This window comes from Argentina anserina, chromosome 6, assembly GCF_933775445.1.
Source record: "Argentina anserina chromosome 6, drPotAnse1.1, whole genome shotgun sequence".
Lineage (NCBI taxonomy): Eukaryota > Viridiplantae > Streptophyta > Magnoliopsida > Rosales > Rosaceae > Argentina > Argentina anserina.
In genome coordinates, this window is record NC_065877.1 from 26,601,581 (window position 1) to 26,617,163 (window position 15,583).

Consider the following 15,583-nt stretch of genomic DNA (forward strand, 5'->3'; position numbering starts at 1 on the left):
TATATATTTGATAGCACATATGATGAATTAAATTTAAAATCAAGAAAATAAAAAAGAAAATAAAAAAGACATGAGAAAAGAAAGAAAAAAATCTTATTTGAATTGGGGGTATTCTAGGCATTTTAACGGCTTAACGGAATTTTTTGACGGTCAAATAACGGAATTGACTAAACTGTTAAAAAAGAAGGACAAAACTGTTAAAAAATAAGAGTTAAAGGATATACAAGTTTAATTTGAAAGTAAAAGGACAAAACTGTTAAAAATAAGAGTTAAAGAATATACAGATTAAATTTGAAAGTAGAATGACAAAACTGTTTTTATACCTAAAGTATAGGGTGTCACAAATATTTAATCCTTAAATTAATACATCTTCCTTCTGTTTTTTGTTTTTTTTTTTGTGAGAATTTCCCCTATAATGAGACTTGCAATGGTTTCATTTACAATGGGATAATACCATTTGTGATTATTATTCGCTTGATGTGAAATATCATTGGAATAATCAAGAAAAGGCTGTATTATGGCTAGGAATTAGGATATACTTGGATAGTAGCAAAAAGATCGGGCATAATTGATAATTTGCTACCCTAATATTCACCTCAGTGGTTATTTACTATTCTAGTTTTTACTTCTGTCAATTTAAGTCAGATCACTAATCATAAGTGAAATTCACTACTCATTACTTTTATAAAAACTTACAATTAGGAAATTAAATTTGGTCATTTGCTTTGAAGAATTGACATATCGATATGAGAAAATTGGCAATGTTGAAGACTTGACATTTGCTTTGTTAAATTGTTATTATGCACTCCAGTTCTCCAAATCAGTTGAGGCAACAATGCTCCCACTACCAGGAATGCCATTTGCGTTGCACGATAGAACAGCTGCTTGGTATTATTCTCATCGTTGGACATATTATCAGCTGCACTGTTTCCCGCCATCACCGCAGTATATTATGTTCGGCACCTGTCAGAATATGATCGGGCGGACTAGAACTGGGACCAAGACAGCAGTGATCTGTGTTTTCTTTGTTGCTTTTGCATTGCTTCCTTGCCTGCTGTCTTTGATGCAATCAATTGATGATCTTTTGCTCCGGATTTTAGATTGCAGCATGTTCCCACTTCCCAGCTCTTAGTAGTTTCTTTACCGAAGTGGCAGTCTGGAACTTCTGAAACTAAGTCTCTCTGCCGTTTAGCATCAACACTTGGTAAACACCGTCAATTATCTGTCGAGTGCTGGTCTTGAGGAGCTTAAAATCTACATCACACAAAGAAAACAATCATACAAGGCTACAAGCACAATCAATCAAGAGATGCATGAAAAAGTCGACACATTGTTAAGTCACACTGATCGCAACTGATTAGTGATTTATGATTTCTCTTTACCTCATTCTTAATAATCAAAAAGAGGTACTAATGACCTTGAGTTAAACCAAACTGATGGCCAGACGTTGTGTCATCAGTAAGCAAATCTCATTTTCCCTGCTACAAACAAGAAAATATATCATTAATGATTCAAGTACAATTGATCAAAAAAGCCTCTAAGTTCAGCCATTAAAGTATTGAACCATCATAACATATATAACAGATATGCATATAAATGTGAGATAACACCAGGACGGGAATAACTCCGAACCAAGAAAAGATACCCTCTAGTCCTCTACCCACCAGGCCTCAACTCTGGATAAAAATTACATAAAAAAACAAACAAACAGAACAAAACATTTCATAGAATGATGGGAATCCTGAAGAAGATACCTAGGAATGATATTAAGCCACATATTGACGCAGTTTTCCTCACTAGGGTGGAAACAGATATCACATACTAACCCAGCCCTAGCTGGCTGCATCATCAAAGACACTATTATCTGATCCTGTCTCCATTTGTGCACCGCATCAGGAAACAAATGCAGTCATGACCTGCTCTAGTTTCGGTTCTCCAAATCCAAGAGAGTAACTGTGGCGCTTCCGCTAGCTTCATACTGATCGCAGCTCCTCTTTGATAACGTAACCTGCTCTGGTTTTGGTTCTCCAACATCTTGATCGACCCCTCCCAATATCACATCTTGACCTTGGGAAGACAGCAGGCGCACCCCACACCTTTTCACCTTAATGAGATCATGATTATGTGGGAAAAAACAAAGTTGCTTCAAGTAAGGATTTTGTTTTATGTAAAACTCGAACCAGGCATCGCTGGCATTGCAAATATGAGTGGACCAGTGTGGGGAATACCATACAAACACCAGAGACTTGTCGCGTTGACCTAGGTCCAAACGAATATCCTCGTCAGCACTGGACGAGGGTAGAAGAAAATTGAGCTCAGAGCAGTCACCATTGTCGGTTGTGAAGTTGGAGTTACAGCAGAAATTGGAATCACCACTTTCAAGGTATAGACCCGATGAGTCGTCTTCTAATTCGTCCTCATCTTCATGTTCATCTTTGTCGATTGTAAGAACAGCGCACAGAATGAGTTGCCAGAAGTTTGTATTTGTATAAGAAGGATGCTCAGGCAGCTTGATATTTATTGAAGATCCCTCTGCTTGATACATGAACCACTCTGGAATTTCATTTCCGGGATAGACAATAGCAATGGAATGATCCCTAGTCCCTAGATAGATAAAACCCTGTACCACAGACAGACTTGCATCATGATTTTATAGAATAATCTGCTGTTATCTACTCAATCAATCGTATACAATGGTTTATATAAAATATAGATGGAGAGAGACGCACCGGATATATTTGTTCACGTCTGGGAAGTAGATTTGCCATTCGCATGATTCTTAGCTGTGCATTATCCAACATTTTGCCTTTTGCGGTTTCACTCAATTTTGGGCAACTACGAAACGAATATTTCTCTTCACGTACAAAATAATATTCATCGACGCATATTTGATCCAGACCTTGTGCAGCTGCAGTCATTGAGAATGACACCATCTCCAGATTCGTACAACCATTAGCATTCAAATATTTTAGAAAATATGGGAGCTCTGGGAGAGACTCTAAGTACTTGCAATTCCATACGTATAGGTCTGTTAATCTGGTAAGTTCTTTGATACTTGTAGGTATACTCTTAATCCTTGTTCCACTAAGATCTAATTCTTTCAGTGAGGTTAAGCAAATCAAGAAAGCATCAGGGATTTCTTCCAAACTGGTGCACCAACTGAGGTCTAATCTCGATAGCCAAGACGACGTCTCCGTGGACAAGATAGGCAGCTTCTTTAGTTCAGGGCAACACGCAATTCTGAAATCCTGGAGAAATATTAATTTGCAGATATTGTTTGAGACAGATTTGAGACGTTTGCAACTGGATAGGTCTAATTCTTCAAGCCCAACCAAGTTTTCAATTGAGTCGTGTATTTCTTCAATCTTCGTTTCACTTAGTCGGAGAGTCTTCAAGCATTCCATAGGCTCTAAAATTTCTGGGAAGAATTCGAATGAAGTACAACCAGATAGATTGAGTGCCTCAAGAAATTCCAACTTCCAAATGCTGGTTGAAAGACTCACAAGATCACTGCAACCAACCAGATTAATTGAAGCAATCCTAGAGAGACACTCGATTGATGAGGGAAGGCATTTTATACTCGTTCGAGACAAATCAATTGATGTGAGGGATTTCATCATCCGAATTCTGTCTGGAAGATTCTGAATGTGGTTACAGCTATCGAGATCCAATTCAACAAGTTTCTTAAGAGACCAAATTGATGAAGGCAATCCAGAGAACTTCATCTTTCCCCGATCAGAATAACAAAATGAACCCAAGAGTAAGAATTCTATATTGCTTGGCATCTCTGGTATACTTTCTAGAAGCAGGCACTTCCTCAGATTCAAAACAGTAAGCTTGTGAAGCTTTTCAAAATATGAAGGAACTTCAACCAACTTCTTACACCCTTGGAGGTTTATACTCACAATATTTAGACTCTCTGAGATATTTGGAACTTGAACCAAACTCACACATCCAGCAAGAGTTAGACACTCGAGACACTTCGACTTTGTGAGGCATCGAACTTCAACAAGATCCCTTGAGTTGCTAAGATCGATCTTTTTTAGGTGCTCAAGGTTCTGTAAAATAAAGAAAATGATAATAATTACTTAACATGAATATATAACTCCGAGTCCTGCATTTACTACATGAAATAACTGATATAAGCATACCTGATCTTTATCCCCGAGTGTCTGGAGATGGCTTCTGGGCAGGTAAAGCTCAACAAGAAAACAGGCAGAAAATTTTGATGGCGGCAAAGATGTTAAAGGGAAACCCGGCCAAGAGAGATATCTAAGTTTCTTGGGAAGAAACTCAAGACCTTTAGGAAGTTTGCAATCACTTCCCAATGTATATTGTAGACCGAACAGGTCTAGGTATCTTAGATTATACATTTCTTTAAAGACTTGAGGATTCAAATTTAGCTCTCCCTCTGCAGATCTGAAGTTGAAATTAGACTCCCATGTGCACATGGCCTGAACTTTGGCAGTTCCCTGAAATCACGACCGAATTTAGCACACGTACAGATGACTGATATAAGCATACATGCAGCAAGGACTACTATAATTCACATATATCTAAGTTTTCTTGGAAAAACTAATTCTCTACGTGTTTTTTCTTTTGAAACACATGTAATAGCTTAAAGAAAGCTGAAGGATTAAGTGCTCACTGTAATATTCTGCAATACATGGTAAACATCCTCCACAGTATACAACCTACTGCGTTTTCCCGCTTCTTCGAGACATTGTTTCTGGACAATATCACGACCCATTTCTTGTATCACATCGTGCATCCATAGCTTGCCGTTTCTTAGTTCTATGAGAGACATTTCAACAAGAGCACTGATTCCACTACTCACATTTAAACAACAGCCATTCATATGTCCTTTAGCATCTTCTATTTGCGTTCCTTTATGAAAACATGCTACATCAAGAAATATGTTCTTCTCATCATCTGTTAATAGATCATAACTCACTTGGTACACACTCCTCAATTTTTCACTGGAAATCTTTTCCATTTCATTTAGTGCACCTTTGTAGAATAAAGGACGCAAAGTTCGAAGGGCTAATGGTACTCCCGCAGCATACATGACCACTTTTATTAAAACTTCAGTAGAAGATGTTGTAAAAGCGATATCTTTAGGGGCCTTCAATCGGAGGAGCTGATGAGCTTCAACATCATCTAATTCCTTGACCTTGTAAATCACAGTATCATGGTTACCTCCTAGAATCACTTCATCAAGTTGTTTTTTATCTCTAGTTGTTATTATGATTCTACTCCCTGAGCCAAACGGAACATGATGATGTCCAACTAAAAGTTCCAGCTGCCTCGAATCATTCACATCATCAAGAACAACGAGGACTTTTTTACGGCCAAGTTTTACTCTAGTAACGTGGTCTATACTTTCACCCTGGATATCTAGACTTTTGTCCCCTAATAATGTACCAAGAAGTTTGTTTCGCAAATCTTTTAGTTCTTTTCGCGTCCCAGAACCTTCTCTGACATCTCCTAGAAAACAACAAGCATCAAATTGTCCAGAGAGACGGTGAAATGCAGCATCAGCAAGGGTGGTCTTCCCAATACCTCCCATACCCCAAATAACTACGAAACGAACACGATCATCTCCAGGAATAATACTTAGTAGGGATTCAATTTCCAGAACCCGACTTTTAACTCCAACAAAGCCACTTAATTCAGATCTCGATGATTCATAACCCAATTTTTTCACAATTAAGTGAACAACTTCTTGAATCAAATCAGAATCATTCCTAGCACATACGAGCAAAAGACATAATTATTAATAGTTGCTATAAAAGGGATACACTTTTCACTCTCTCTTTTTTTAATTATTAAATATTATAATCGAGTATTCATGACAAGTAGAAAACTAGAAATTAGTACACAAGTTGGAGAGGCAAGAATTACCTGGTTTTATTTGATTCAAACCCCGATAGATTAGCTGCGTTTGTCAAAGCAACCTTCCACTTGAGAAGCTCAGACTCAGTTCTATCCTTGAAACGTTTTTCAAGCCTATAACTTCGCCTCTGGTGTCGTATATCTGATACAACTGTTTTATAAAAGATGGGGAGCACATGCTTTCCACACTTTTCCCTGCATTCCAGTATATGCACAAGTTCATCCAAACACCATCGAGAGGAAGCATAGTTTTTTGAGAAAATGATCACAGAAATCATTGATCTCTCAATTGCTTTTAGTAGGGCAGGTGCGATTTCTTCTCCCCGCTCAAGATTGTCATCTATGAAGGTCTCTATCTTCTTATCATCCAAGGCTTTCTTTAGATGGCTGATAAAAGTCTCGCGGGTATCAGGACCTCTGAAGCTGAGAAACACATCATACTTCTCTTTAGAGGGGATGTCAGTAGAAGCAGAAGCAGGTGCAGAAGAGGATGCCATGTTACAGAAATGTGCACGGCCAAAACTCAGGGCATGAGCGTTGGGAGGAGCAAAGCTTGACAATCCCAGAACATCTAATGGTTGGAACTTAGAAGCATATACAGATACATATACAACTGATATTATTTGATATTGTTCATACAATAACACCCAAAAATGTTGAGACACTTGTCCAGGGCCGTCTCAAATTTTTCAGCGGCCCTGTGCGAAAATTAAAATGCGGCCCTCTAAATTTTATTCTATGAAAAAAAACTTTAACAAACGAATAATATAAACTCAAATGTTAATTACATAACATCAAAATATCATTAGATATCCTTGCAAAAGATGCTAAATGGTTACAAAAATATGCTTCATTGAAAACCTTTCGCATACTCAGCATCACCTATGCTCATTTGAAAATCCATCTCCTTGCCTTCTTAGCAGAAAAATCATCAATCAGTTTATCTGTAACGACCCTAAAATTTCGAGCCTAAAAACTCAAAATCTCAAAGTCGTTAGAACACCAATAACAATCTCAATGAAAATGAAATTATTTAAGTGCACAGCGGATCATCACTGAGTTTTCAATACACCTCAGAAAACCAATTATTACAACCCAAATTTATAATTTACATTGCGTAAGTTGGAAATGTAATAATCCTCACAATTTCTCACAAAATAGTCACACAAGCTGGAGATAACTAACTTCAAGCCCTCTGAGCGGTCCGTCAATTCCCGCTAATCCACACCTGCGGAGTTATCCACTACACCATCGAATTGGTGCACCGGGGTTGTAAACACAAACCCGGTAAGCTTTACAGCTCGTATGAGTAAAATGAAAATATATAACTCGCATATCAAAATATATGAAAATCCACAATCAAAACAAATATAAATGCACTCATGAGTCAGTGGACGGCCCATCTGGTTGTCCCAAAGAAAACGAAGCGCTCATGAGAAATTAAGTAACCCTTCTGGTTACCCAAATGCATTTATAATACGGGTACCAAGAACGCTGGTACACATCTGTTACCCCTCTCGTAATACACCGCCGATATTGGATAGCCACCCGCTACCCAACATCCAAAACAATCTGAGTACCCATGAGCAGATAACCACCCGTTACCTCACATGCAGTACTAAACTGATATTGGGTAACCACCCGCTACCCAACATCCAAAACAATCTGAGTACTCATGAACAGATAACCACCCGTTATCTCACATGCCGTACTAAGCTGATATTGGGTAACCACCCGCTACCCAACATCCAAACAAACTGAGTACTCATGAGCAGATAACCACCCGTTACCTCACATGTAGTACTATGGCAGACAGACTAGAGCTCTAACTGTATCGTAACTTTCGCCCGGCCAAAGGCTAGGTTCCGACTTGCCTCACATGTACAATAATCTCACATCATATTGTACCACACATCACGTCCGAAGACAAATCACAATATTTCACATTTTCCGTGATAAAATCATGTACAATAATCACTCATCATATTGTACGTTTTAAAACTTTCACAATATATCCATAATAAAAATCGTAACAGTATATTATATAGCAAACTATATATATTCGTATTTATTTACCATTTATACAATATATACATAGTCCACTATATCATATACATGTCATATTTCATAAACACCTGAAAAATTACGTACGATAATCTCACATCATATCGTACCATTAAAATCACACATGCACAATTTTTCTGTCACCGAAATGACTATTTTTAATGAATTAATAACAGTATGTAATTTAATGAACTATATATATATATATGTATTTATTACCATTATACTATATATATATGTAGTCCACTAAGTTATATACATGTTGTAATTCATTAAATAAACACACTTGCAAAAATGTTGAATCACCACGAGGGTAGATTCGTAATTCAGTGAGATTTTACTCACCTTATTGACTTGAGCGTAATTCCACAATTCGCGATGCTAATTCTTTTTCTCGATTTAACGATCACCTTAAAAGAATAAGAAAAGAATTTAGAATCGTTTCGTAAACCTTTAAATGCCAAAACAGTAATAAACGGTTACTGTTCAGCAATTTTGGTTATACGAAGTTACTGTTCACTGTTCACTATTCACGGATACTGTACAATACTCAATTAATACGTATTTCTGTACGTATAAATATTAAATACGTATTTCTGTACGTATAAATAATAATACGTATTTCTGTACGTATTAAATATTAATACGTATTTCCGTACGTATAAATATTAATACGTATTTCTGTACGTATAAATATTAATACGTATTTCTGTACGTATACGTACGATTTAAATGTAAATACAACTCAGTAAATAAAATTTACTAAATTACCCTTTTACAAATTACTTTTTACATTTACTGAAAGTAATTTATAATTACATTTACCGAAGGTAAAAATTAATTACATTTACCGTAGTAAATAAAATTTACATTTACCATTACACAGTAAATTACCAAAATGCCCTTCTTGTCGAAACTATTCACACCGCCGCAGGTGGCGGCGCGTGGGGCACACGCGCCAACCGCCGGCAGGCGGCGCGTGGGGCACACGCGCCAACCGCCGGCAGGCGGCGCGTGGGGCTCACTCGCCGACGCCACCACGGCGCGTGTTGCGCCACCGCCGTGCCCAAACTCTCCCCCTCCTCCTCCTCTACCTTCCTACGGCCTCCGATTACCCCTAGGCCAATCCTAGCCTCCTCACGCGCCGCCTCTAGGCGGCGGTATCTCCCACCCTCCTTCACCCGATTTCTTCCCCAATCTCTCCAATTCGAATCCCTAATCTCTCAATCCATCCAAAAACACCACAAAACATCACAACCATGAATCAAGTGCTTCCTTACCTAGATCGGAGTCCAAAACCGTCGGGAACTCTTGGATCGGTGATGAGCTTCGTGCTCCCTCCTCGTCGTGGTTCCTTGGAGGCGGACAGAGGCACGGCGTGCTTGAGGTGGTGGCAGGGGATGGCGGAGAGCACAGCTGCCGTCGGTGAGGAGAGGGAGGGTGCGAGGGAGAGAGAGAGAGAGTGAGTTCGGATCGAGAGGGAGTTGGAGTGAGCTCGGGTCGTGAAGGAGAGGGGGTTTCGGGGAGGGCGAGAGAGAACCGAGAGAGTGAGAGAGAAATGAGGGAGAGAAGCTCGGGGTCGAGAGGGAGAGGAGGTTGAAGATGGAAGGTGGGTGATGGGAGATGGCGGGGTCGAAAGGGAGAGGAGGTCGGGGAAGAGAGAACCAAGGGAGAGAGTGAGAGAACCCGAGAGAGTGAGAGAGAAGAGAGAGCGGCGGGTGAAAGGAGAGAGGGAGGGTTTCTGATTAAGGAAACCCTAATCCCATAAATGTCTATTTATACTAGTTTCCAAATCGGAAACTAACTTCCGGCGTTAATAACTTTCACGTACGTCGTCCGATTAGAACGCGTCACATAACCACGAACTCGTATCGACGAGCTCTACAACTTTCATGAAGGAAGTTTTCGCAACCGATCGACGGAATAAAAGTCGATATAAACGTTACGGAAATGTAACGTTTTTCAATTTAAACGTTCCGAGAACGTTTCCTTTTCTCGTTTACTAACGTCGCAACCAATTACGTTCATTCTAATAAAATTCGAAATTTTATAGAATTCCAAATCAAACTAAAATGTTTGAAATTTAGGGTTATTACATTATCACAATTGATTTTCCCAAGATAATCATTCTCAATCGAAATCAAAGCAAGTCTATTTAATCTTTCTTGTGACATAGTTGATCGCAAATAAGACTTTAATAGCTTTAACTTGGAAAAACTTCTCTCAGCTGAAGCAACAGTAACATGAATACTTAACAATATTCGATATGCAAGTCTAATCACCGGGAAAGTATTTCTCTCTTGTAAGAAATTCAATATATCACAAGCTGTCATCCTTACTCTAGGTAATATTTCCCTCAAAAGTTTCAGCTCTCTGAACAAGTCTTCCCCATCAAGATCTGAACTCTCTCCATGTCTCAAAACATCCTTAAGATGAATGCAAGCAGCTCTTAAATCAATATTATCTAAGGAATTCAAAGTTTCTGAAGTAAATAAAAATCCAAAGATATCATCATATTGTTGATATTGTTCAAACCTTCTCTGCAATGATCCCTTAGCCTGGTCCACAAGGAATAAAAAATAATGCACTCTAAAATATTCTTCACCAGAAGATGATGGTAATGGCTCATCGGCTCTTTCATCAAAAAATTTCTTATTATGAATTATACGTTTTTCTGGAAAAACTTGAGTAACATTTAAGGTATCAGCAATTTCCTTAGTGGTAATGATTGCTTCCTTGAAGCCATTTTCTCTAAATCTATCTAGCCAAGCAATTAGACCTTTTACCTCACTAATAGCAACACTTATTTGCATGTCATCAGATTGTAGCATTTTGCTAACCTTATTAAAAGCAAACAAGATTTCATACCAGATCACCATGCTCAGCAAGAACTCAAAGTCACCTAGCTCATTAGTGGCAATTGATTTTGCACGACTTTTTATTTTGGGATCTTTGTCAGCTTCAGCCAGTTGAAGTAATGCTTCTTTTATTTCAATAGCATTGAATCGTAGAGGCTTCACACTCTCAATACGACTCTCCCAACGCGTGGTGGATAATGATTTCAGAGTGAACCCTTTAACATTGTCTTTTAGGAACTGTCATCTCTTTGTAGAACCTGTAAAGAAGATATAAACACATTATAAATCTCTAAAAAAACATCTGATTTTCTATATGAAAACTTTGCTACATCATAAAGAGTTAAGTTAGACAAACCTGCAAATAAGGTATAGAGGCGTTGTAACACTCCAAAAAAATCAACTGCTTTTGTACAAGAATTTGCCACATCACAAAGGATTAGGTTCAAACAATGACAACCACAAGGAGTGTATAAAGCTCTAGAATTGATATCTAGCAACTTTTTTTGCACCCCTTGGTGTTTTCCTTTCATCTTTGACCCATTATCATACCCTTGTCCTCTCACATTATTGATATCAAGATCTAGTGACTGTATCACAACTAGTAACTCTTCAAATAGCCCTTGACCAGAAGTGTCATGAACATTTAAGAATTCTAAAAAGAACTCTTCAATTTGTATTCGACTTTTTGAAACATTGACACATCTAAGTATCAATGACATTTTCTCTTGATGACTAATATCCGGTGTGCAATCAAGAATCACAGAGAAATATTCAGCATCTTTGATTGTCTTTATAATTTTAGCCTTGATCTCAAGAGCTATCATTTGCAACAACTCATTCTGAATGTTGTGTCCAAGATAATGATGATGAATTTCAGCATTAGTAATTCGCCGACAATGCTCCTCAATTACTTCATCAAATTCTGCCCCCATTTCAACTAGGCCAAGAAAGAGACCATTATCAAATTGATAAAGCCTCTCATTAGTTCCACGAAAACCTAAGTTATATTTAGCGAGAAATTTCACAATTGCAATTATTCTTTTCAATACATTCCTCAATGTTCTTTCTCTTTTCTAATCTGGTCTTGATAAGCTTTATCAATAGTTTCATGCTTTTGTAATCTAATACGCAAATCAGTCCAAGTATTTGCAGTAATGAGATGATCAACACTCATTTCATGCTCCTTAAGTCTTCTACCAAGATGACCCCAATCATTGTACCCATCATTTGCTAGCTGACCCCGCATTGGCCCCCTTTTAAACAACTTGCAACAAAAACAAAAAACTTTATCAAGTTCCTTTGAGTACACAAGCCACTCTCTATCATACTTCTCTCCATTCCCTAAATATCGAGTGTAGAATCTTGAACTAAAACGTCTATTTAACTTGTCTGGCGGGCCACTTTCTATGGAAAGATCTCTAAGAGGACCATTTTCTACCAATAAATCTACTAGCTTTTTATCCAAGGCATCCCAAACTCTAGGATCAAAAATATTCACCGAAGTCTCATCTGCATGATTTACATTATTATTATGCTCTGCATCATTCTCAGTTGTATCATGACCCAAATCATCTACAATTTCATTGCCATTAGTGTGTTCTTCAATATCTTCCATGTGCTCTTCTGATTGTTCATTAACCAAAGATCCACCTACACATTTTTCTTTTCTTTTCATAAATGTATCAATACGGGGCAAAGACTTAACTAACTTGACTTCTTTTTTCTTCTTCATGCGTTTTGCATGGCCACATAAATCTTTTCTTTTAGGAAGCATGTTTCTAAATTGAACTATTCAAGAACTCTTTTGAATAAGAAAACCTGATTCACTCACAGCCGCTGCTCCTCCCCAGTTCCAATTGCCTCAGTTCTCAAAACGCTTGAACACCAGACCACCACAATCTTGCAAATTGAAATTCCAAATGTAAAACAATTAATAACCGGTACTCATGCAAATATGATCAATCATTCAATCTATAAATACAATCGAGTTGATCGACCTATCTTACCTGAATCGATGAGTGGTGATGCTTGACTTGTAGTGGATGAGATCAGTGTGGCGAATTGAGAAAGAAGAAAGAAAAGAAGAAGAGGAAATGAGGGCTGCGAAGTGAGAAAGAAGAAAGAAAAGAAGAATATGAAATGAGGTCGGCGAAGTGAGAAAGGAGAAAGAAAAAAGTGAGTGGCTCAAAGAAAATAATAATAAAAAAATGAGAGCATGCCGAGAGAGTGATCTGCCCCAAATATAAAAAGTGAGATACCCATCATTTTTATTCAATAGAAAAATGGGAAATTAAAAAAATTTGTGGCCCTCAAATTTTATGGCCCTGTGCAGTTGAGCTATTTGCACATGTGCAGAGGCTCTGCACTTGTGTATTATCCTTCTCAGCCAAATTACTCTCTCTCTCTCTCTCTCTCTCTCTCTCTCTCTCTCTCTCTCTCTCTCTCTCTCCCTATTCATCAAAATCATGTATCTGGCGATGGCAAGTTGGCAACCATATGGCAAATCAGCAGAAAATTAAGAAACTGAGGAAATTAACATTGTGAAAAGAGAAAAGAGAAAACATGTCCATATACAAATATCTAGAAAGTTTGAATAGAAAGCCATCAGATAAGAAAAAAAAGATGCAAATGTCGAGTTCGAGTTTGATCCAGTCTAAGCATAATACAACGGTTTTGCTTCACTCCTTTACTAAGACCTTAAAGATACTCGGTGTACATATAGTTCATTAAAGTATTCGAAATGTCCTTGAACAACTCAAACCAAGGAAAATGAAGGAAAAGAGACAAGAATAATTAGCCCATCCCAACACAATTCTTTAAATAAATGCAAATTCATTGATATATATCATTTAGTTAACTTGTAAAGTCAGCTTTCCATGCCTGACTTGTTCATACTCTTTAAAGGTTGACGATGCTCTGACAACAGCATAAGTGTCAAGGAAAGTTATGCAAATTAATTAGTTCGAACTGAAACGTCCTTGAACAATTCAAACCAAGAAAAATGAAGGAAAGAGCAGCTAAACAACACAACTCTGTAAACAAATTGATTTATAATTCATCTAGTTTAACTTGTAAAGCCCAATTTTCCACGCCTGACTTGTTCATACTCTTTCTTTCGGATCATTGATTTAATATGGATCAATGCAAGGGTCCGCAATCAGTAATCTCTAATTGATAAGTAGTGTGCTTTTTATAGACCAACATAAAATACTGCAAGTATCACAGAAAATCCAACCCCAAGAACAATTCAAACGCCAGATTACAACACATGCAAGTTGCAGAATCAAAATTGCTGATATGGAAATTTAGAATTTGAATATAACCCGCACCTATCATCAATCAGCAGTCCTGATTTGGGCAGTCGAATTTCGATTTTGCGAGTCGAGAATTACAGCATCATCATGACAACATTGCTTTCCCAAACACCGGACTCGGGCTCCAGCTCCAAATGGTTGGTTCGTTTTCTTGAAGCGTCGAATCAAAGCAATAAGACATTATGATTGTTGAGTGAATTGATACAAAGCTAAGCTATCTATTTATAAGAAATATTGGAGAATATTGCACTGCTGTTAGCACTAATTCTAATGATTAAGCCTAGTTGTTAACACCACCATGAGTAACATGCTCATGTTTTACCAGCTCTTCCAACACAGCTATTCCAGCTCACGCTAACACTTCTCCTCAAGTTAGTGCATACATATCAACCATGCCCAACTTGTTAAGTGAGTCATAAAAGACATTCTTAGACACTCCTTTTGTGAGTATATCTGCAAGTTGCTCTTCTATAGAAACAAACGGAAAACAAATGATCTTAGCGTCTAGCTTTTCTTTTATAAAGTGACGATCAACCTCTACATGTTTTGTACGATCATGCTGCACCAAATTCTGTGAAATATCAATAGCTGCATTGTTGTCACAGTACAACTATATAGCACACTTAGGCTCAACACCCAAATCTTGTAGCAAATTCTTAAGCCATAACAACTCGCACACTCCCTGAGTCATATCTCTGTATTCTGCTTCAGCACTAGATCGAGCTACCACATTTTGTTTCTTACTTCTCCACGTAACAAGATTACCTCCAACAAAGGTAAAGTACCTTGATGTGGACCTCCGATCCGTAATATTTCCAGCCCAGTCTGCATCTGTGAAGCCACAAATCTCAAGGATATTGTTGTGATTAGAAAACATTACTCCTCTCCCTGGAGCTGACTTCAAGTACCTCAAAATCCTCACAACAGCATCCATGTGATCCATGCTCGGATTATGCATGAACTGACTCACTACACTTACTGCATACGCAACATCTGACCTGATATGTGACAAATAAATCAGGCGTCCAACTAGCCTCTGATAACGAGTTTTGTCAGTGGGCACTTGATCTGGGTACTCTGCTAACCGATGGTTCTGCTCAATGGTAGTATTAATTGGAGTGCAATCTAACATACATGTCTCCGTTAGTAGATCAATAATGTACTTCCTCTGACACAAATAGATATCATCACTTTCCCGGGCTACCTCAATGCCCAAGAAGTACTTGAGTGTACCTAGGTCCTTCATCTCAAACTTTGTGGCTAGTTGCTTCTGTAATCTATCCACTTCAATAGTATCATTAGCAGTAACTACCATATCGTCAACATATATAATTAAGGCTGTTACCTTCCCTTGTTGGTGTCTGAAAAATAATGTGTGGTCTGAATTACTCTGTCTGTAGCCAATTTTCTTCATGAATTGTGAAATTCTTCCAAACCAAGCACGAGGAGACT

General features: G+C 38.0%; 2 protein-coding genes across 2 annotated transcripts; both read right to left on the reverse strand.

The window, feature by feature from the left end:
* Positions 1–1,921: 1,921 nt before the first annotated feature.
* On the reverse strand, positions 1,922–6,559 carry LOC126797182 (disease resistance-like protein DSC1). Its single transcript, XM_050523851.1, has 5 exons — positions 5,905–6,559; positions 4,649–5,747; positions 4,152–4,472; positions 2,730–4,058; positions 1,922–2,620 (listed from the first exon to the last, which is right to left on the reverse strand). Exons 1-5 carry the CDS (start codon positions 6,390–6,392, stop codon positions 1,922–1,924), a joined length of 3,936 nt encoding a protein of 1,311 aa, XP_050379808.1. The 5' UTR covers positions 6,393–6,559.
* A 3,603-nt stretch (positions 6,560–10,162) lies between these two features.
* Positions 10,163–12,549, reverse strand: LOC126797183 (uncharacterized). Its single transcript, XM_050523852.1, is given in 5 exon segments — positions 10,163–10,186; positions 10,299–11,074; positions 11,173–11,874; positions 11,877–12,007; positions 12,134–12,549. Coding segments are annotated over 5 exon segments (2,049 nt in total).
* Positions 12,550–15,583: the final 3,034 nt, after the last annotated feature.